The sequence below is a fragment of the Lycium barbarum genome, chromosome 8, assembly GCF_019175385.1.
Source record: "Lycium barbarum isolate Lr01 chromosome 8, ASM1917538v2, whole genome shotgun sequence".
Taxonomy (NCBI): domain Eukaryota; kingdom Viridiplantae; phylum Streptophyta; class Magnoliopsida; order Solanales; family Solanaceae; genus Lycium; species Lycium barbarum.
In genome coordinates this window covers 129,521,035-129,543,270 of record NC_083344.1, presented here as the reverse complement: position 1 = coordinate 129,543,270, position 22,236 = coordinate 129,521,035, and the positions used below count along the sequence as shown (strand labels likewise).

At 35.0% G+C, this 22,236-nt stretch overlaps 3 protein-coding genes across 5 annotated transcripts; 2 read left to right on the top strand and 1 right to left on the bottom strand.

Annotated features, from left to right (window-relative positions):
• The first annotated feature begins 1,439 nt into the window (after positions 1–1,439).
• On the top strand, positions 1,440–5,964 carry LOC132605482 (probable flavin-containing monooxygenase 1). 2 transcript variants are annotated; one of them, XR_009569198.1, is made up of 5 exons: positions 1,440–2,016; positions 2,839–3,076; positions 3,338–3,504; positions 3,646–5,586; positions 5,690–5,964. XR_009569198.1 is itself a non-coding variant. In XM_060318621.1 (4 exons), exons 1-4 carry the CDS (start codon positions 1,525–1,527, stop codon positions 4,345–4,347), a joined length of 1,599 nt encoding a protein of 532 aa, XP_060174604.1. In that variant the 5' UTR covers positions 1,440–1,524; the 3' UTR covers positions 4,348–5,964. The 2 variants fall into 2 exon arrangements, 1 of the variants encoding a protein (XP_060174604.1); XM_060318621.1 differs by having other exon boundaries at positions 3,646–5,964.
• Positions 5,965–8,089: 2,125 nt separating this feature from the next.
• LOC132607401 (uncharacterized) lies at positions 8,090–15,325 on the top strand. 2 transcript variants are annotated; one of them, XM_060321353.1, is made up of 10 exons: positions 8,210–8,236; positions 8,637–8,726; positions 10,227–10,387; positions 10,475–10,524; positions 10,629–10,698; positions 10,785–10,890; positions 12,079–12,145; positions 12,485–12,560; positions 13,341–13,639; positions 14,896–15,325. In XM_060321353.1, the coding sequence occupies exons 3-10, from the start codon at positions 10,228–10,230 to the stop codon at positions 14,977–14,979; spliced, it is 912 nt and encodes a 303-aa protein (XP_060177336.1). In that variant the 5' UTR covers positions 8,210–8,236; positions 8,637–8,726; position 10,227; the 3' UTR covers positions 14,980–15,325. The 2 variants fall into 2 exon arrangements, with proteins under 2 accessions (XP_060177335.1, XP_060177336.1); XM_060321352.1 differs by lacking the exon at positions 8,637–8,726 and having other exon boundaries at positions 8,090–8,236.
• A 1,168-nt stretch (positions 15,326–16,493) lies between these two features.
• Positions 16,494–22,156, bottom strand: LOC132605481 (histidine kinase CKI1-like). Its single transcript, XM_060318620.1, has 6 exons — positions 21,656–22,156; positions 21,466–21,546; positions 20,387–20,762; positions 19,137–19,714; positions 17,562–18,593; positions 16,494–16,848 (listed from the first exon to the last, which is right to left on the bottom strand). Exons 1-6 carry the CDS (start codon positions 21,707–21,709, stop codon positions 16,633–16,635), a joined length of 2,337 nt encoding a protein of 778 aa, XP_060174603.1. The 5' UTR covers positions 21,710–22,156; the 3' UTR covers positions 16,494–16,632.
• Between the last annotated feature and the right edge of the window lie 80 nt (positions 22,157–22,236).

Sequence of the window (22,236 nt, the reverse complement as noted above, 5' to 3'; positions counted from 1 at the left end):
TTACATACCAGTACATTCAATGTGCTGACGTCCCCTTTTTATTGCCCGGGGGCCTGCATTTCACGATGCAGGTACTGATATACAGGACGACACATCTGCTCAGTAAGACAACATTCGTATCAGCTTATTGGTGAGCCCCATCTCATTCGGGGTTTAGTCAACTTTTGTTTTATGCTTAGTTAGGCATCTGAAGGTATGCTGGGGGTCTTGTCCCAGTAAGTATGTTTTCCAGTCAGACTCATGATAGAGGTTTCATAGACTAGACAAGTCAGTTATGTCAGGCTAGACATTCAGAGTCGTATAGCCATTTTGGCTCATTCATGTTATTTCCGCACTCATGTTTAAACAAGTATTTATATTTAATATTATGACTTACTATGTTTTTATAAAGGCTCATCATGCACTTCACGTTATATTTCCGCTCATGTATGCCTCATGATAGTTCAGCAAGCCATGTGGTTCGCTCGGTCACATGCAGTCAGGCACCGAGTGTCGTGTTACGTCCAGGCCATGGTTCGGGGCGTGATAGTTGGGATCCGATCAACTTAGATTAAATTTAATGAGTTTAGTTAGTTATATGGGGTAACCAATTAAATAATGCTACGTATTTAATGAGATGGGGTTGTTAAAAATAAGGTTATATTAGACCCAAAAGGTGGACGGTGGAGATATTTGGGGGCTTAAAGGTGAATAGAGGGTATTTTTGCACCAATTTAATAGTTCGAGGGTATTTTAGGCCCTTTTCCTTTTAAAAAAATACGTCTACTAAAAAAAATGGGTGAACCTTTTCTAAAGCCACATGACATTTTTAAAATTAAAATATTTAAAATTAAAACATACGCTATATGATATTTAAAAACATTCCATCAGCAAAAAATGTATATTTGCACCATTTGTGTAACGGCAGGATATAACCCCTTTATTTGGTTTCATCCCTGAGAAATAACTTTTTCTAGAGAAAAACAAATCATCTCATCTCAAAATTAAATTTCGCCATTTAATTTTGTTTCTGTCACTCTCTACATTTTCCCAACGGTACCAACTCTCTCATGACATAACTCGATAGACTAAGTTTCTAAATCTGGGCGTTGGCCCCTACATCTTAGGCTGAAAATGTGGAACCAAAATAAGAGGCGGTCACCTGAAGTGGTGGACCTAGAAGTTTTATAAGAGTGTTCGAATTGTGAAGAAAAAATATATTATATATATGTACATGTAATATATAAATATAATATGTAATAATGATATGTCTACATGATATAAATTTTCATCAAGGGGAACACCCTTATTGGGGTGTGGCCCCGTCACTGTCACATGTTTGTGTTTAAAATTTCATTAATGATGACGTCCCTTGAGACTTGTGGTGTTATTTTGAGTCGGTTCCGCAAGTATTATAACAGTCGCAGGTGGCCTTTGATCATTAGACCAGTTCCAAAATTGAGTTAGCCATTCAATTTCCTTAAAAGGAACAACTATTTGGGTATTATTGTCTTTTTATCATTTATCATTGAGCGACACGTCAAAATGCCAGAAAGCAACGGAGAAAACAATGCTGAAAAAAGCAAGAAGCAAATAGCAATCATCGGTGCTGGAATAAGTGGTCTTCTTGCATGCAAACACGTACATGAACTTGGATATAATCCTAGAGTCTTTGAATCCTCGAATGATATTGGTGGAGTATGGTCCAACACTATTGAGTCCACTAAACTTCAAACTCCCAAAGATTTTTACCAGTTCTCAGATTTTGCATGGCCAAAGTCAGTCACAGAGACCTTCCCTCGTCACGATCAAGTCAAGGACTACATTAACTCGTATGCTCTTCACTTCAACATCCTTCCACATATTCAGTTTAACTCCAAGGTAGTTAGCATTGATTACTGTTGTCAGGATGATGGTGAGGAAATGTATGCCGGTTGTGATGATGATCTTTGGGGCGGCACAGGCCAGGCATTCTCTCCTAAACGCAAATGGGTTGTCAGAGTACTTGATATCCTCTATCCCCTGGACCCACATAAGGTAGTTGATACTCCCTCCGCCCCATAAAAGTGTCTTAGTTTGATTAGACACAAAGTTTAAGAAATACAGAGAGACTTTTGAATCTTGTGGTCCTAAATTAAAGATGTGTATAATGTACTAAAATGTCCTTTGAATCTTGTGATTATAAACTTGCCATGTAGAATGTTTGACTTGTCAATTTACTAAATATAGAAATAGACACTTTTTGGGACAGACCAAAATGAAAAGTAAGACACTTAAACTAGGACGGAGGGAATGGAGGGAGTACGATAATCTTTTTTCTTTAGTCTGTTCCTTTTTATTCGTATGTTTAAGAGCACAAGTTTTGGGGTACTTTTGTTACTGCCGTGTAAAAGGAAACAGAGGAAGTACTATTAGGTGTTGTGCATGCAGCATTCCATTTTCTGGGATTTAAACAAATTTTTCTAAGCCAAGGTTACCCTTTTTCTAGGATGTCTTGTGATTAACATTTGCATTTTTGTACTACTCCCTCCGTCCCAGTTTATGTGTTATAGTTTGACTAGACACAAAATTTATGAAATAAAGGAAGACTTTTGAATCTTGTGGTCTAAAATAAGCTAAATATATTTTTGTGTTTATAGATCATCTCATTAAGCGTAAAAGGTAAAGTTCAAAGTTAAATTTTTGCTAAATAAGGAAATGTATCATTTTTTTTCGAACAAACTACAAAGGAAAGTGTATCACATAAATTGGGACAGATTGAGTACTTTTTGTGGCGACTAAAGGGGTCGCTCCGGAAAACCTAATTTCTTGTAGTGGATCTTATGAAGTTATGATATTGAGATGTTTTTGCAATGGTAGGTTTATGAAGTTGATTTCGTTATCTTATGCGTTGGAAAGTTCAGTGGCCCACCAAATATCCCCCACTTTCCAGTGAATAAAGGGCCGGAGGTGTTTGATGGCAAGGTTATACACTCCATGGACTATGCTGAAATTGGAAGCGTCCGTGCAACTGCAATGGTAAAAAATAAGCATGTCACTGTTATTGGATTCCAAAAATCAGCAATAGATCTTGCAGCAGAAGTTGCCAGACTAAATGGTACTCCTACTTACTAGTAATTAACTGGATACACTAAGCAGATATTGCTCAAGGAACCAGTCTCAATTCTCACCATTAGATCTGTTTCCTACTAATGAGTTATTTACTAGAGATATTTGAATTTTCAATAATTGACATGATGCAAAAATTTCCATGGTCCACTACACGAGTGCTAGCTATGGGATTCAGGACAGAGTCTACTATAGTTTGTGGCAGACTTCTTTGGACTGATAAAGGGCTTTACAACTTGTTTATTTTCAGGAGTGGAACATCCATGCACTATGCTATTTAGGACCGTACATTGGACAGTATCCGAAGGCTTTTTGAAAACCTCTTTTCGGAATTTGAATAGATTCTCAGAATTAATGATCCACAAGCCCCGTGAAGGATTTTTCCTGTGGTTGTTGGCAATATTACTTTCACCTTTGGTAACTTCCTTATTTTGCCTCGCAATGCTTTAGTCGATCTAATGATGTGCTAGTCTGAATCTATTTCAGCCCCAGTGAATTCTACATGTGTTTTGCTTTTAGCATTGTGTAACAACTGATTGTTTTGCTTCTTAATATCAGCTCTGGATATTTTCAAAGTTTGTGGAAAGTTATCTCAAATGGATATACCCATTGAAGAAGTACAATATGGTTCCAGAACACGGCTTTCTTAGACAGATATCTTCTTGCATGTTCACAGTCTTGCCAGCTGATTTCTACAAGAGGGTTGAAGAAGGGAGCCTCATCTTAAAGAAGATGAAAGGTTATTGCTTCTGTAAAACTGGACTCATCATCGATGGGGAGGAATATCGTCCACTGGAAACAGATGTTGTCATCTTTGCAACTGGATACAGAAGCGATGATAAGCTTTGTGATATTTTCACCTCAACCTATTTTCAGAAAGGCATTGTTGGCTCTTCAGCTCCCTTTTACCGCGAGTGCATACACCCGCATATTCCACAGCTTGCGATACTTGGATATTCTGAGAGCCCTTCAATACTATACACCACTGAGATGCAGAGCAGATGGCTAGCTCATTTCATTGCAGGAAAATTTCAGCTACCAACAATAATGGAAATGGAAGAAGATGTCCTGAGATGGGAGAAGTGTATGCAACGTTATGCTTGTGAATACTACAAAAGATCCTGTGTGAGTGTGTTGCTACAAATATACTGCAATGATCTGCTATGCAGGGACATGAAGTTGAATCCCAGAAGAAAGAAAAAACTGTTGAGTGAACTCTTTGCCCCTTATAAGCCTTCTGATTACCAAACATCTATTTAGTTTCAGCACAACAATGTTCTGTCAACTGATCTTTACTGTACCAACTGCCTAACGTAACAAAGAAAATAAGAAGGGCCAAAGTAGAACATGAGGCAATTTTCTTGAACTGTTAGTTTCATAATCTTCTTTGTTCCCTAGAACATTAGGTTTTCTTTTTTCAATGAATGGAAATGTAGTTTCTTACTTGGACCTGCTCATGTTATAAGGCTAAAACCTAATATGGTTACAAAGTGTGGCTTGGAGTGTTCTCTGATTTACTATTATCCATGTAATCGAATGGTCTATTGGCATCTAAGTAGGAGTATTTTCCTTTTTTCGCAATTATTAGTTGGATTTTTCTTTATTATTATGTTTCTGCTGTCAAAGGAAAATATGATAGTTCAATGCCAGTTCCAAGTAAATATAATAGTTCAATTATTAGTTAACACAGTATCAGATGCAGAATGGACCTTGTCAGATGGATGGTCTTCAAGTTTCAATGAGGCAAAGAGCTCTCTGAGGCAACTTCACAAGTCTTGGATCTCTGCTTCTATGATCTGATGTTGGTTATGAAACGAGCAGTTGGGAAAAGAAATTGCGGACAAGGAAGATAACATGCTCACAAAAGCAGAGTCCAAGAGTTTAGAAGTTGCCTTAGAGAGCTCATCGACAATAGTGCACTCACAACGTTGTCGAAATGAAGGAAGCTAAAATATAAAGATGCTGAGGTTTTGTTTGGGAAAAAGACGGTAATTGTCATTCGTTATTAGTTCAGAGTTGAATGTTTTAGGAGTATCATTATTGAATCCCAAAGGTCCTCTACCAAATTCATGGTGACGCACCTTTTAAATTTTAAGGGCATGAATGAATATCCAACTGCTTCTTGTTACTATTTCTTTGTTTTCCCTATTAACTCTTTCCACTGCCATTATGATTTGTTTTGAGATTGTTTTTCATTTCTCTATTTGTTGCATTGAGAACTTTCCGAGTTCAAAACAAAGCAACTGCATTCATGATCCTTTTCTTTATTTTGAGTCTCCATGAAGCAAGGGGATGTGAATTCTATATAAGGTTGAATGTTCAATATAGTGAGTGGAGCAGTGGAATTCTGTGGTCTAATGTATTAATGGAAATTGTGAAGCACTAGCAGAAGCTGAAGAAGTCACTGATAGGAGCAGTGGCTATAGTCCAACAGGTGCATAAATTCTTTTGGGCTGAGATTTGTGATTCATGCTGGACTAGTTAGCCCAAATCAAACAGGTAACAACAGCAAATTATCCTTCATTTGTGAGATTTATCAGGTGCTATTCTTGTGCAATTCTAATGCTGTTTTTCCTAATGTTTTGGTGCAATGCTGGTGCAGAATCTGGTGCAAGTATGCTGCAACTGGTTCTCTTTTTTGCTGGTGAACATGAAAATCTTTCTCAAGATTCTAAAGACTTGGCTCTTTGTAAATGGAAAAAGTTGTCATGAAATGTATTTCGTCCGATCTTGCCTTAGTGCTATTTATATCTTAATGAAGAAATTTATATTTCATCTTAAGATTATTGCTAAATGTGTAATATCTCATTCTCAGATGTATAATACATCTGCACAAGCAACATGTACAATAATTTTCCATCGCCATAAAAAGAACAAAGATTCTCAAGCTATATATTAAAAGCTTTAAAGCCAACTCCTCAATAAATAAAAACCAAATATATCCCATTATTTGTACTAACATCCATTACATACTAATTATCTGACCCCCTTTTTATGCTTCTATTGAGCCGAGGGTCTCTCGGAAACAGCCATCCTACCTTGGTAGGAGTAAGGTCTGCGTACATTATACCCTCCCCAGACCCAAGATGTGGGATTTCACTGGGCTGTTGTTGTTGTTGTTGTTGTATCCATTACATACTAAAATGAAAAGGTACATTTCCTTATATTAAGGCAACAACATGTGATCGCGTTTAAAATGTCATATTTACATGTTATAACAGCAAAAGAACACAAACTATTAGCCAAATGAAACTCTCGCAAGGCTTTTTCATCTTCATTTTTTTCTCCAATCCGAATCCTTGCAATTTCGTGCTCTGCTGGTAGTTGAAGTTAGGATTTGGAACTTAACAGTTGGATCTTCAAAGAATCCCCTTTTGCTAACTTTGGGCAGAGTTTCTGTATACCACAACTGATTATAATTCCATTGTTACTTTAAAGTACAGCTCCAGGACTATGCATAAGATTATTGAAAAGCCATTTATCCACTTCCTTTTTGGTTTTAAATGTGAGAACCTGTACAACAAAGGCAGACAAGTTTTAAACTTTTAATAATGCCTCAAATCAAAGAAGTAATGATAATAGAAAAATAACAGGATATATGCACACACAAAAAATACTAGACAATTTGATATATATCTTTCTTCATCCAACCTTCTTTATATTAACTTGATAACTATGGTTCCTAATACACCATCATTGTTCACAATACAGATTCACGTGATTAGTTGACTAGAAAATTGGTACAGACCATAAAAACGTAATGTAATTGCAATAGAATGATTAGAAGTTCTTGGAGGAGCTTTTAAAATATGAGTGAAGATTTAGTAATGCACGATTTAAAAAACAAACGGCAGTTTGAGTGAGCAGGGGAAAATAACACACTATGTCTATTTGGAGAAAATATTTACCCGAAATAGCTCATATTTCTAATCTTACCCTAAATGACCCTCTTATACATTATTATACACATTTATACAAGGTTGATATATTGTGTACAGTAAGTGCATAATGTTGTCTATCGTGTGTATAAACACTGTTGCAAAAAAATAAAGTTGACTATGCGAATGTAAATTAAAAATAAGGCTATGTGGATGTAATATTTTGTGTTGGACTATATATTATTGAAATCGCCCCAAATTAAAAGTGCACTAAGAGGGTGTCTAGATTGACTTATTTTAAGTACGCGTTTGGACATGCGATTTCATCTCACGAGATGAAATCATCGTTTGGACATGCGATTTCATCTCTGATTTCATCTTATGAGATGAAATCCCAAATCATCCAAAAAGGCATGATTTGAGATTTGAAATCATGATTTCAAAAAATATAAATGTAAAATTTGACCTATACGTTTATATTTTGTAAAAAATAAAATTAAAAAAATCATAAGTTGGTAGATATATTTATCAATCATGTTTACCAACCATAAGTTGGTACATATATTGTTCGTACCGTTTGAGAGGATTATATTAAAGAGTAGTTACATTACTATTCATGTTAAATTTTCGTTTTTATTGAACTAAAGTTTGATCAATTGATGTTGTATTTTTTAGAAAGGCCTTCTAGTAGCATATTAATTTTATTATGAACTATTATTTACTCATTTGGTAAGATTGTATAAAAATTGGGAAAATTTTGATGATTTCCACTACTTGTGGGATTTTTATGTTTATAAAAAAAAATTGCAACTTAAGAAATCCAAATTGCATGTCCAAACATGATTTCATCTCATGTCCAAAGAGCTCCTAAGTGTGTTTTTTGGTTTTTTAAGTTTTTTTCTACTTTTTGTGACGTTTGAGAAAGATAAAAAATGCTTTTACTCACTTACTTTTAGGCCAAAATATTACAAAGTAAGCTAAAAGCAAAATCATGAGTATTACCTACATATGACTTTTAGCTTCTAGCTTATAAGCTGTTTTTGAAAATTCAATCCAAACACGCTCTAATTCTTGAAATATAGTGGGACTATAGTGCTCCATGAAAAAAATAGAGGGATTACTTTTAAGTCTAAACCCAAAGAAGAGGGATAGTTTTGAGCTTTTTCTCTTATATAAAAAATACACCACTGCGTTTTTCCCTTTCTCACTCCCGGTCGAAAAAGCAAACCCTCCCTGTGCTTCCACCTGCGTGTCTTTTAACACCAATTTCAGTAAGTTTCTTAAGTTCCACCAAGAATTACTTTTTACATTTTTTCTTTTTCTGTATGAAGTGAAAATACTTTCTTCCTTGCAAAATTCTTCACTTCCAAATCTTCCAGTCTGTCGCCATTTGCATAGTGAAAGAATTTGTATAACTTGTGGACTCTGTTCGCAGAGCTGATAACATTGACATACAAATTAAAATAATGTACAGACTAAAGATAGAAAAAAAAAAGAGGCTTTAAAATTTCAGTAATTTACTTCAATGAGTTTAAATACAGATTTCTATTTTTTTTTTTTTTTGAGTATTTTCATGAAATGGGGTGCTAAAAGTTGCTCTATGTCGTCTAGTTATTATCTGAGCTTCCATTCATGGCTTGTGTTTACCTATTTTTTCAACTTCCAATGCTGCAATTTATATTGTTCATAGCGTCCATGAGAATGGGGTTTATATTGGACATAGCATGGGAAGCAATCCACAATTGAGAAATTATTAAAAGAGTAATCTTTTGTTGTTGTTAATATTATGAGAGTTTATATTTTGCTTCAGGATGTCATGCCTATTACTTTTTTTAGATTGGTTTGCACATATAAATCGAAAAGACGAATAAAGGATAGAGCCCAAGATAGACATGCTGTTAATCTTTCTTCCAGTATATGATTCTTTCATTCTCATTATTATCATTAGTTTTAGTTTCCTATGTTTCTTGACTGTTCTTCAGAAGTAAATTTTGTTTGTGTATTTGCTGAAATTTTCAAACGTTGTGCTGAAATTTGATTTGCTTTAGCCCTATGTTGCATTACTGCCTACACTTGTGTCTTTGAAACTGTCTTTCAGAGAACATGTCGGAAACAACTATTCTGTATATCAAGCTATGTCAATAAATCATTCAGCTACGCCTTAATTCCAAACTAGTTGGGGTTGGACATATCAATCTTTATGTAGTTTTACCATTTTACTGTAAGACTCCTCTTTTATCCGGGTGTCGATTAGCTACACATATCAGGCCCCTATAAGACTGCCAAATTGTTACTGGGTGATGTGAGAATGTTGTCACAACTTTGTATGAAGTCTGAACTGATACGTGTGTTTGATCATATGAGTTCGAAAAAATACATTTTACGTTTCTTATGTAGTTGTCTAGATTCATCTGCATATAAGCATGTATCTTAGACTAGCGATTCAGAGATGAATCGGGACACGTATCTAAGGTTGGAAACTTGAAAGATTAATGTTCTGAATTCGAAGAAGACCAAAAGGGAACATGATACTGGATTACAATCCAAACGTCGAATGAGGAAATATTCTGTGTTACTTATGTTTATGGATATTTGGCTATATGAAAATATATAAGGTTCAATTATATCGCTGTCGTTACTATAATTGGATCAATCAATTATGGCAGGATAAGGATCTACTGATTCTTGTCATTGGCCTGAAAGATCTCCTTTACTATTTTCCTTTAATAGTCTGTTGATATCTTAGAAGTCATTGTATTTCAGACTTGAAATTTGTCAAGTAAATAAACATTATTATTGTGTTACTACACGTGTGATGACAGTGTCATATGGCCTGTCTAAGTTTCTGAAGATTATGTTATGAATCTGATAACTGAAAACCGTTAGCCTCAAACAAATAATTTTCCGCCGAGTTATAAAAGGGACTACTACATCTGCAATTTTTTTTTTCCTTTGATTTTCCCATGGGAAAGAAGAAAAAATCAACTGTAAGCAAAATAAGAATTCAGATAACTTCACATAGTTGGGTTGAGGTTTTGGAAGTACTTCCCATTTCCCATTCTCTTTACTATGTACCAACCAACCATTTCTGCATGTCTTGTTTGTTTTATTCTAATTTTTGAAGTTCAAATCCTTCATTCTCACTGAACAGAAGGATAGTAGGGTCACTCATTTTGTTTGAATTTAATATTTTCTTTCATTCGTATGGTTGGATTATCACTGGTTGGTAAGTCTTATTGCTAAGACATCGTATTTCTATAGAATGGCTGCTGCCAATGGCTCAAGTGACCTGTCTTCAGAGATGGAGGTGGATGCCTTTAGACGTCTTTTCCCTTTGCGCTATCATGAGCAGCATCTTCTTAAATCTGTCCGACCTGATGCCCGAAAGCTTGGAAGTGCTAGAGATACAACACTTGCACTTGGTTTGACGAATCATCATTTCAACTGATCAGTTATTATGTTATCTTTTCTCAAGAGTTTTTAAACTTATATCTGTATTTTCATTGCAGGTGCCGTTGCCTCTGCTGATGGATCAGCACTGGCAAAGATTGGCTCCACTGTAAGTGTATCCTTTATCGATTACTTCTTAGTCGCTGTATAGGAGCTTTCACTCTTCACTCGAATTGCTTTCTGAGTTGATTGGTTATCTTGCATCAATCGCAGACGATGCTGGCTGCCATCAAATTGGAAGTCATGACACCAACAGTGGAATGTCCAGATGAGGGATCCATAGGTGAAAAAACCTCTCATTTCCCAGCTCTATTATTTTATTACCCATATAGTTTCTGGTTATATATATGATTATAATTGTGATTGCAGCTATCGAATTTCACATGCCTCCCATTTGTTCTCCCCTGGTTCGGCCTGGTAGGCCTGCAGAGGCAGCATCAGTAATTTCAAAGCAGCTGTCAGACACTATCATGAAGTATGTAATAATAGCTTGCAGATGCCCCAAACTTGGTGTCTAAATTTTTTTTTTTCCCGTCATCATCTTTTCGTTATGTTAGGTATTTTTATACTGACCATGCCATATGCTAATTACTGTTTTGTTTTGATAATTTTCTGAACCTCTGATAATCTAATACAACAACACAAGTTATATTTATGGTCCAACTAGACCACTTATGATCTCGTAGCAAACATAACAATCTATTTGGGAAAATACTCCTGCTTCAGGCATCTTGTCCGTATTTTCAGTCTTCATGGGGGTTTACTACTTGTTAACTAAACAATAGTAGCTATTATTATCTGAAGAAGTTTCTGAAGAACTTTACATCACAAGAGTGAGGGTTTCTTCTCTCTGGACTATTACGATATTGCTAGATGACCAGAAGCAGCTTCTGGAAGAACTTTACGTTACAACGGAGAGTATTCTTCTTCTGCTATCTCCCATGAGAATAAACTTGCATGAATCGTTGCTTTCCCTAGAAGTTTTTGGAACTTAATCATCATTCAATCAACCATGCCTCAATCCCACATTAGTTGGTGGTCGACCATATGAACGTTCTGAATCCATTCGCTCTATCTGGAACTCAGTCATATCTGTTAATACTCCTCCTATGAAAATCTCTCTACCATATGTCTGTGTGATAGCCTTGTCGGCTTGTATATGTCTGTTGGATACTGTTGGTTTTGTACGATCAAAGCAGCCTCGTTGGCTTGCTCAGTTGTGTATATATATTTTGGGTGTGTGTGCCAGTTCAGACGAGACAGTCAGTATTTCTATATATATATATATATCCAGATTTAGTCATTATCGGTTTAAGTTGGGGGTTACTCCCCAGAGTTTCAGATTTAGAGAAAGAAGTATCTCTGGTTGTTGAGTAAGTCTAACCATTCTATTGTTTTCCTAAATGTAGAAGTAAGAGAGAGATATTTTGAGAGATAGCTTCATAGCTTTGTTTTCCCTTCCTGTTGTAGCTGTGTCTTTCCTCTTGGTGTATTTGTTGAAGACATTAATTAAGTAAATAAAACGTGCTCTTTCTAATAGCTTAAGCTTTTAGATGAGATGGTCACACATTTCAACAGTATCTTCTTAATATTTGTTTTTTTTTTCACTTTCTGGTAAGTATGCCTGTACAATCTCCTTAATGAGCATTTGAAATGTTTGCAGTTCTGGCATGATTGACTTAAAAGAGTTGTGCTTGGTTGGAGGAAAAGCTGCATGGATGGCCTACCTGGTAAGTGGTAATAAATGTGAAGATCTTGTTTTCTTGCATTTTTCCCATGGTCGGTAGAAAAAGAAAAGTTTTTCCCTTAATTGTACGTTAGTTGAAGTGTTAAATCGTCAGAATTTGCAACAATGGAAATACTTGGGTGTATCTAGGTCACCATTTTCAAATATGTTAATCCACAATGCCGTCCCTCAACACGTAGATTTGGACTATACATTTTTCACTTATTCATCTTTGGACTTCAAATCTTGCCACCTTTATTTTTTCATTTTATGCTAATACAAATGGTTTTAGATCGTAGGACTAGTACTTGGTATTTATTCTTATGGCATATAATATTTACAGGACATATACTGTTTGGATGCTGATGGTGCCTTGTTTGACACTGCATTACTATCTGCAGTTGCTGCCTTTTCGCATCGTAAGTTTGTTATTGCTTGGATTTTTGAAGTATTCCTGTAATCATTACTCGTCCCATGACAGACAACAGTATTGTACTTTATATCCCGTCTCTAGTTTTGAGATTGGAATTGGACCACATGTTAAAATGAAATTTGGGAATAAAGGTTTTCAATATCAAAGGTGAAAAAGGGTAAGAAAGGAAGATTGTTTTTATGATGATGGCAGAAAATATCTTATATTATCAACAGGTAACGGCAAATGCTTCACCAATAAGAAAGAAGATGAAAAGAAAGAGGACCAGCTGCCCGCGCACATTATTAGACCAATTAGCAAGTATGTTAAAGGAGCAAAACTGTCCAATCTCTGCAACCATCTGGCCTGTATATACCATGTAACCTTGAGGAAAAGGCCAGTCTTGAAGAGAATAAAAAGAAAAAGGGGATGAACTGTTCTTAGTTTAAGCAATATGTCAAAAGAGCAATCTTTACCACTTAGATTTGGTTTGTTAAAGGAATATCATGCAATAAACTTATGAAGCCATTCTTGAGAAGTGATGAAGGGATGAAGAAGAGTGTACATGTTAGGAGCAGTCATGTGATTTTATTTTAATTTAGTTAAGGTTGCAACCATCCCAGGAGGTCAATTGCTCTTTTTTTTTTTTTTGAATGAGAGAACGGTGCTTTTCCACTTAAGTTTTCAAATTGTCTGCACTGAGTTATTTATAGCTGTACGTCATTAGTTTGGAAAGAAGATTATTAAATTATCAGGTAATTTTACAAAGAAATTGGATTTCTTGCAGTGAACATTCCAGTAGTGTCTTTGAATGAAGATGGGCGAATAGTTCTTGTTTCTGAGGACAATGTCGGATTGAAATTGGAGAAGGAGCCTGTCAATACAGAGAAAAGAAAACTTAAATTGAACTCTCCACCATTCTCCTTAACATGCTTACTTCACAAGAACTACATCCTAGCAGATCCTACAGCAGAGGAAGAATCTATTATGGAAACAGTTGTAACTGTGGTATTGGATTCGTCTTACCAGCTTGTTTCACTTTATAAACCAGGTGGACCAGTTCTTGCTCATACATCAGTCATCCAGGTTAGTTTGCATCATAATGCTAGTGCTTTTCTAAATGGGCAGCAAGGTTTCTTTTTCTTTTCTTTTTGAATAAGACACATTTTTTTTTCTTATTTTCTTACCCCCCAACAAATGTGATGGAATGAGCATACATTTGGGTCTGGCTTCTGAAATACCCCACTTAAAAGTTAACTGCATAATGACGTGGAAGATCTTCAATTAAATAAGTCCCTCTCTAACCATGGGCCTGACGTTTTCTGGCATTGTGCTTCAAAAGGTGATCAAACCCGCTAATGGGGCATCATTAGGAGGAAGAGTTTCAATTTTTTATCAGTTTATTACAGTGATAATAGATATACACGCTACTAATTATGTAAGAACTAGTGTAAACAAAAGAAACATGATAAGTAGAAAGTGAGACTCAGAAGCAAAGGAGAGATACTCATTGTTGTGAACCCTTCACCTCCAATCTATGGTTGAGAGTTCCAGTTACCAAGAGACAAAGTGGGGAGGTGGCCACTCATAGAGGGCTAGGGTGGAGCGGGTTAACATGTTCCGTTTGAGTTGAGTATTTCAAATTTTATGTCATTATGTACATACTAATACTGATCAGTTATCTTTTAGTTTTCAAGTTTTATGTCGTAAACTCTCTCTCTCTCTCTCTCTCTCTCTCTCTCTCTCTCTCGGAGAAAGGGGTGGAATGGGGCTGTGTCGGGGGAGGAGTCAAGAGTTTGGTGGTGTTGTTCTTTATGTACCTAGTGCAATTTTAAAAAGGAAAACCACTGAAACTTGCATACTCTTCTAAAAAATACAAAAGAAAAGAAAAAATTCCCTTGAACAAAAAGTTCCATACTTTGGAAGATTATATTACTGAGCTGCAGGAAGTACCAATTGATCTTGGATACACTTTTGAACTTACGTTCTGTGGTTCCTTATTGATCTGCATGATGTGCAATAGTTCCTATGATATTCCTGCAAAAAATGATTCAAAGATTCTATCTTGACCACTTTTTTACAAGACCGGATACACTTTTTAAATTGCTTTCATGGTTCCTTATTGATCTGCAATGGTTCCTAAGATATTCCTGTAAATATTAGTTCAAAGATTCTATCTTGACCACTTTCTTATAAGATTGGAGACACTTTTCAACTTGCAGTCCGTAGTTCCTTATTGATCTGCATAATCTAAAATGGTTACAAAGATACTCCTGTAAATATTTTAGTTCAAAGATTCTAGCTTGACCACCTTTTACAAGAAATGTTCATCATGTCTTCAGGATTGCGTCGCGCTGGCAAGGCGCAGAGTGAAAGAGCTTCAGAATGTCTTGAATGAAGCTATTTCTGATATGGAGGTAGACTGAAGTAAGGATTCCCTTGCACCATAGCATTCAACATGCAGCTGGTTTTGTCTTTATGATTACCTGAACTTACTGAAAAATGCATTAGAAAAAGGTAGCTCTGGTAGCCATGGCTGCAAGTTCAATTTTGGTTAGCCATTTCTCAATGGGAAATGCATATATAGTTGTTACTTATTAGTAGTTTTTTAATTAGGTAATATAACATATTGTTTGTTAGTTTTCTTAGTTGTTTCATTTCGATCGTTGGCCTCAAGCGCGATGGGCACATCTATATCATCAGAAATTTTTGCTGGTTGTCCTTTTTTGGGACAACTGTTTAGTAAACAACCTCTTTTTATTTCTTTTGCAATTTATGGTCTAAAGTAAAGATCTTTTTTAAGCAAACTGAAAATCTTGTGAAAAAAATGTTAGATTACAGTATAAAATTTGTTAAGTTACTGCAAATGTTAGAAGATAGTCTAATGTTTTTTCTGCAAGAGTTGAACAATATTTGAGCAAATATTAGAGACAACATTAGATCAGAGTCTAATGTTGCCTGGCAAGGTAATATTTCAGGGGATGTATTTGCACTACTTTTAAAAATAAGGACATAATCTAAATGACGTCCCAAAAACTGACAATTGCATGTCTTTTCTTTTCCATGATTAATTTTCAACTAAAATTAGAAAATGTGAATTGATCTTTTAAAAGTTAAATTCATATGTGGGAAGTTCTAAAGAATACAGGTTTTCGCATTTAATAAGTATTTAAAATTTCCTTCAAGATTTGTTAATTTGACTCTTAGAAGCAAAGGACCTTCAGATTAGGCATGTGTTAATGAGTAGAGAATAATAGCCATAGTATAGTGCCTTCCCACTATGCAATAGCTTGGTGTTTTCTTTTTTCAACTTTCATCTCATTTTTTGTTGGTTAGAGACAGTAGATATTCCGTGAATTAATTGAGGTATACGTAAGTAGTTTAGATATGATCGGTAACAGGTAAAATTGACAAATAATCACTGTTCAATTCCTATAATGGAAAAATAATTACTATCGTGGAGTTTTAAATTCTACAGATGAAACTAGTCATGGAGTTTCACTTGTGAAATTTAGAACTATATGATAGTGACTATTTTTCGAAAAGTGGCCTATATGAGCTATTTTTTACATATTTAGATTGAAGATAACTAGTAAATGAGCACTCATTGTCTTTGATTTAAAATATAAAGAGCTGAACCTTTTCTAAGAAAAAGACATTTATATTGAGTTCAAATCTCTCATTGAGAAGTAAGAACCAAGAAGCAAATGTCCACCTAATTACTAATTTCTTTAACATAATTATGGATTCTTTGAAATTTGTTGGCTAAAAATGGACAAAATTATACGGAGTAGTAATTGACAGAAGGAAGCTATAGAGTTTCAACTTTTCATTATTTCGTCTCATAATTATAGAGGGAATACAATCACACGGGACATTCAGTTTGATAATAAACAAAATGACTAAGAGAAATTTACTAATTTGAAATCAACTAATTTGAATGATACTTTGAAAAGTACAGTCGGTTCAATGCTAAGAATTTTAAAGATGGAATAAGTAGAGACTAAATTCTGAATTCGCCTCCATGTGTCACATAACAAACATGTATAAAACTCAAAGAAATAGTCTTTTATAATCTCTTAAACCTTTATATGCTCTATATAGTCTATGGCTTTCAAAAGCTCATCAGGATTGAATCCTTTAGGTAAGTAATAATCCATTCCAACTTGAAAAATCTTATCTGTTTTTTCCTTTTCTGTATGTGCTGTACAAGCTATGATAGGAATTCGAATTCCATAATGTGCCTCTTCTTCCCTAATGCATTTGGTTGCTTCAAATCCATTCATCCCCGCCATCTGCCAAAGAACAAAATAACAAGGATATAAGTAATATCCTATATACTGATAGTGTAAAAACATTTTTACACTATCAGGTCATCCAAAGGATATTACATGTAAGGTGTTTCATGTGAGATTTGTAATATTAAAAATGAGATAGGTTACCTGCTACAACATGTAAAAGGTGACATGATTATGTATTTCTTACAATGTCGGTGTATGCAGCTTAAATCTATAAGTTATATGTCTCGACAACAACGTAAATAAATTTTACACCGGCAGTATAGTTAACTTGCTATAGTAAGTTATCTGCTCTATGTTGCAAGTTACCAGATGTGGCTTGCTATAAGCAATTAGGTAGTTATTTATAGGTTAGCTTAACCTGAAGGTATAAAAAATTATATATTGTCGACGTACAGGACGTAAACTCAGCAAACAACAAATTCAAATCTCACACAAACACTAATTTAGTTAGGATGATAGCACTATAGGTTCCTCAGTTATCGGTAAATTCAGATTTTGATTTTTGTGATAGATGACTCAACACATTTAATCTCAATTGAAGTCCTTTTCAACCTATGTTTCTCGGATCCTCCAAATCTGTTGCATCCGTGCCTGATCCTCCAAATATTATCCATTTTGGCAGATTTTGAGAAGGATGTGACGATATTTTTGGAGGATCCGAGCAACATAGTTTTCAACCAGAAGAATGAATATGAATCAAATCTTACCTCACAATCCATGAGTATGTAGTCAATTATCTGGCTTTGATCTCTAAGGCCTTTGCATACATGAGCTAGAGCTTCTTTACCATTTCCACAAGTGTAAATAGTTGCACCAAGCTTAGAAACCTTGGCATTACAAACCTTAAGTTGTACTCTATCATCCTCTACTACCAAGATTCTCTTTCCTGTTAAAGGTAGTTTCTTACTAGAACTTCCACTAACATCAATAGCAACATCTTGTATCGGAGTAGTCTGATTCTTGATTCTTGAATTTCTTTCATCCTCTACTTCTTGTGTTATGGTTGGTGAAATTGCACCACCAAACTCTGGTACAAGTCCGAGGACACGATATAAACGAGATCCATGTAATGGTTTTGCCATGACTACATCTGTTGAAGGTAGCTTATCCTTATCTACGCCTGGTTTAACGAGCCAGACAACTCGAAGGGACACATTCTTGGGGAAGCCCTTTTGGAAATCATCCATAGCACGACTTATTTCTCGAAATTGCCCAACACTTGTGTCGATTATGATTAAGATGAATCTTACAAGTGAACCCTTAGGATTAAGTCCTCTACCCCTCTTGTGAAAGTATGTGATACGATCATCATCTGTTCCATCTAAAGCACTAAGGGGAATTTCCTTTGATTGGAAGTTGATTAATTTCCTTTTCAGCTTCCAAAATTGCTTGTGTCGATTCACAATGTGTACCTTCAAGCCTATGTTCATCATGAATCTATGAAGAACTCTGCTTCTTTCCCCCTCTTTAATGAAAAGAATAACATTGGATCTTTCTGGTTTCTGATGGCTAGTGATACTATTATTACTACTTGGTGTCGAATGATAATAGGAGTCACTAGATATATAGCCTCCTAATTGAGACTCCAAATCTTCTTCTCTTGAATATTTAACACTAATTTCTTGTTGTTCTTGATCTTGAGGCTCACATGCTATGAGAAAAATGTTGAATCGAAAGCAAGTGCCCTTCTCGCGAATTTCCTTGTCGATGATACTTATTTCACCTCCCATTAAGCGAACCTAAAAAAAAACAAGAATGCAACATGAGATATGGGGTAATAAGTTCATTAAATTCTTTATGAAGCAAATCCTGTAATGCATGTGGAGTGGAGTCAATTCAAGAACATACATAAGCAAGGCTTTTTTGCTTTAGTATACACTTGCTTACATGTAGTTGAACGAATTCTTGTGTTACATAGTGCTTTCATAAATATCATTTTCAAGTGGATGGATTGATAGAGAAACAAGAAAAAAAGATAACAGTAAAAGAGCTCACATGATACTAATTGCAAAGTAAGGGATTTGTATGCTCTATATAGCTATGTTACTCACACTCTTCAACAATACTATCGATTGCGTGTTGGATTCTCCCATTTCTGGAGGATCCGACACGGGTGCTACAACATTTTTGGAGAGTTCAAGCAACATATGTGTATAGTATCTATAAAACTAGATGGTCACTAATAAGATTGACCCCATATATAGAATGCACATGTAGGCAGTTACTAACTCTAAATTCTGAATTCGCTACTGTATGTAGTGTATAGTAAAAGGAACACGTACCAACGACTGAATAATGCCAAGGCCTAAGCCAGTGCCTGTTTGTCCATCTGTCTCGTTCAGCTGAACATAATTCTCAAAAACTGAGTTCTGTTTCTCTTTAGGAATTCCTTTCCCAGTATCATCCACCTCGAATACGAATTCCACACAGTTGGGATCTTGCAGGACTTTGTTCAGTACTTGCAATTTTTCTGAATCTGCTACATCATTCTGTAAAAGAAAACATGACATACAACCAATAGAACTATTTGTATTAGGAGCAAGATTGGAACTTTGATCAGAACCAGCTTTTCGAGCCCAAACTCGAAGAGAAATATGTCCCTCTGAGGTGAATTTAACTGCATTATCCAACAAGTTAGTCAAGATGGATCTCATTTCTTTCCTATCACCTTTAACACGAGAGAATCTTGTGATAGAAGCGTCACACGGATCTAGTAACACATCGACATTCTTCATTGCTGCTTTAGGGTAATAGATGTTGACGACATGTTCTAGCAACTCTTCCATGTCGAATTCTTCTTCTTCAAGTTGCTTCTTCCCTTCTTCAATCTTGCTTTGATCAAGAATAGAATTCAATATGTCTGAAGAATAAAAAGGTCATAACATTGACATTACATACATTTCATTATGAACTTGTCAGTTTAGTTAGAGCAGATCAAATTGGTAATTAGCCATAATGCATAAGAAAAGAAACCTTTACATGGAAGAAGCGCTATACATACTACTTGCGCACACACACATATAAGATAAACTATATCTACCCGGGCAAACTGGCCCTAAATCTTGAATCCGCCTTTTATGTGTACACAATAAAAGTATCTATGGCAACTTAACTACCCTAGCAGAAAATTTTTAATTATTTTTTTAATCACATGACAGTTCAAGATGTATCTATATGAGGACTAAAATATTGCACAAGATGCAGATTACAAAGCTAGTATAATATTTTGAACCATCTAAGTTCAGAAAGTATGCTATATATATTCTTCTTAAAAAAATACTATAACATATATAGGGATTAGGAAAGGGGAAAGGGAAGTAGAATAAATAAGAATTGAACCGACACTTATTGTGTGACAGACTCCCACTTTACTAGTAGAATATAAGTCTTAGTGGTAGAAAGTATGCTAACTTAAACGGTCATTTGTGCAAGATCTCCGTACGACAATTAACCGTGCATAAAAGTGGGATCATCATTAACGTATAAAATAAGACAAGTCACTTGCTACATGTTAAAATACACCGATACTGACCTAAAAGATCATTTGTGCAAGATTGCATATCATCCAAATTGGTCTCCAATTCGGATTCTGGCGAAGCATGGTTGCGACACATGTCAATTAATCCACTAATTCCTGCAAGAGAAGCTCTAATATCATGATTTGCAACAGAAAATGCATTGCTTTTGTTCATACTCTTCTTCTCTGCTTGTTGAGTTGCTTCCATTTGCTTAATCAATGTAGCACACAAATACATTTCCCTTCTTGCTGCTCTTATTGTTAATCCCACAAATGTGAATAAGGAAACAGCCAATGCAGCTAACATTAAGATGATTAGCATGAATCCAAATTTAATGTTGTTGTGAAAATGGATTCGCAGGTCATCTTGAACATTGGCTGACATATACACCTGAAATTAAACCATATACAGTCAAACCTGTCTATAAGAGTCATTTCATTATAGAGTCCAAGTTTCATTGGAAACGACTTTCATATTATTTATGTTTTATTATATGATCTCTATAACATCTTGCTAGATAGCATCCAAAATATATCTAGACAAACGACGTTGTCATAGAGAGGTTATTTTAAAGTGTTTGACTTCAATATAATGACAATTGAAAATGCAAATTGGTTTTACACTTGTTATTACAGGTTACCCTGCTACAACATGTTGAAATAAGAATTAGAATTCAAATTTATAAAACAAAACAAGAATTTCATATCTACTTCGTTGAAATTGCAACCAATGATTTGACGGGAGATTTAGTAATTGTTTGAAACATTCTGAAATTTTTTCAATAAAATTACTCTCCAGCTAAAGAACCATCCTCAAAATATTAGAAATGACTCTATAACATGCCCTTTTTTTCTTTTGTTTTTACTCCTTTTTTTTTTGGGGGGGGGGGGGGGGGGGGGGAGGGGGATAGGAGTAATCAACAACTTAGATTCTTGTTAATCCTATTTAACGACAGATTAATTATCAAAATATCCTGTTAGTTACGAGCTATCTAATTCATCGTTCTTAGTGACAAGGGCACATATGTCTATGAATTCAAGCCAATAAATTCTATGCAATAACGATGTAAAAAGATAAAGATGTGAGACAATACCTTAATATTGCCTTCAACTCTTTTTAGGCTATTGACCCAAAATGGTAGCAATACAACAGGTACCAATAGCATTGCGAATGACTGCATTAGACAAGTATAAAAACACAACATTTTTATCAGTTAATTACATAATTTTTTGCTAAATATTAAATTGGCCAGTGATTAAATATTTCAGCACCAAAAAACTTACCAGAATCAAGCAGAAATAAACAGGCCTTGGCACTTTAAATGAACTTGGCTTCATGGCTTGATATTTTGGGGGTTTGTATCTTTTCTGGAGTTATAGTATTTAAGATGATCAGAAAAATTTAACACTAGTGATAATGCAACATAGAACAATTAATAATTTAAAATTGCAGCTAGCTGAAAATAAGGTGCATTTTTATAAATTAATGCAGTCACGATCATTTATAAATACAACTTACCAGTACTAGTTTAACTCAATGAAGTTAATTTTCCTTAGTCCATGGCTTTATCATATATATGGCAAAGACAATCAAGAAATCATGAGCTTTTTGAATGGTAAATATGTACGAAAGTGAATGCAAATCACCACTTTCCTAAAATATTTCCCCATAAAAATTAATGTATTCACGTTACATGACTTCAGTTGTTTCTCACAATGGCATATCTAAGAAGAAAATAAATTGACTTCCCAAATGACATCAAGATTTAAGACTATCAAATTGACTTCTCAACATTTGAGCAATTCATTCCTGCTTCATTATTAAGTACTATATATATATATAAGGCAAAGATGTGGTTTTAGTA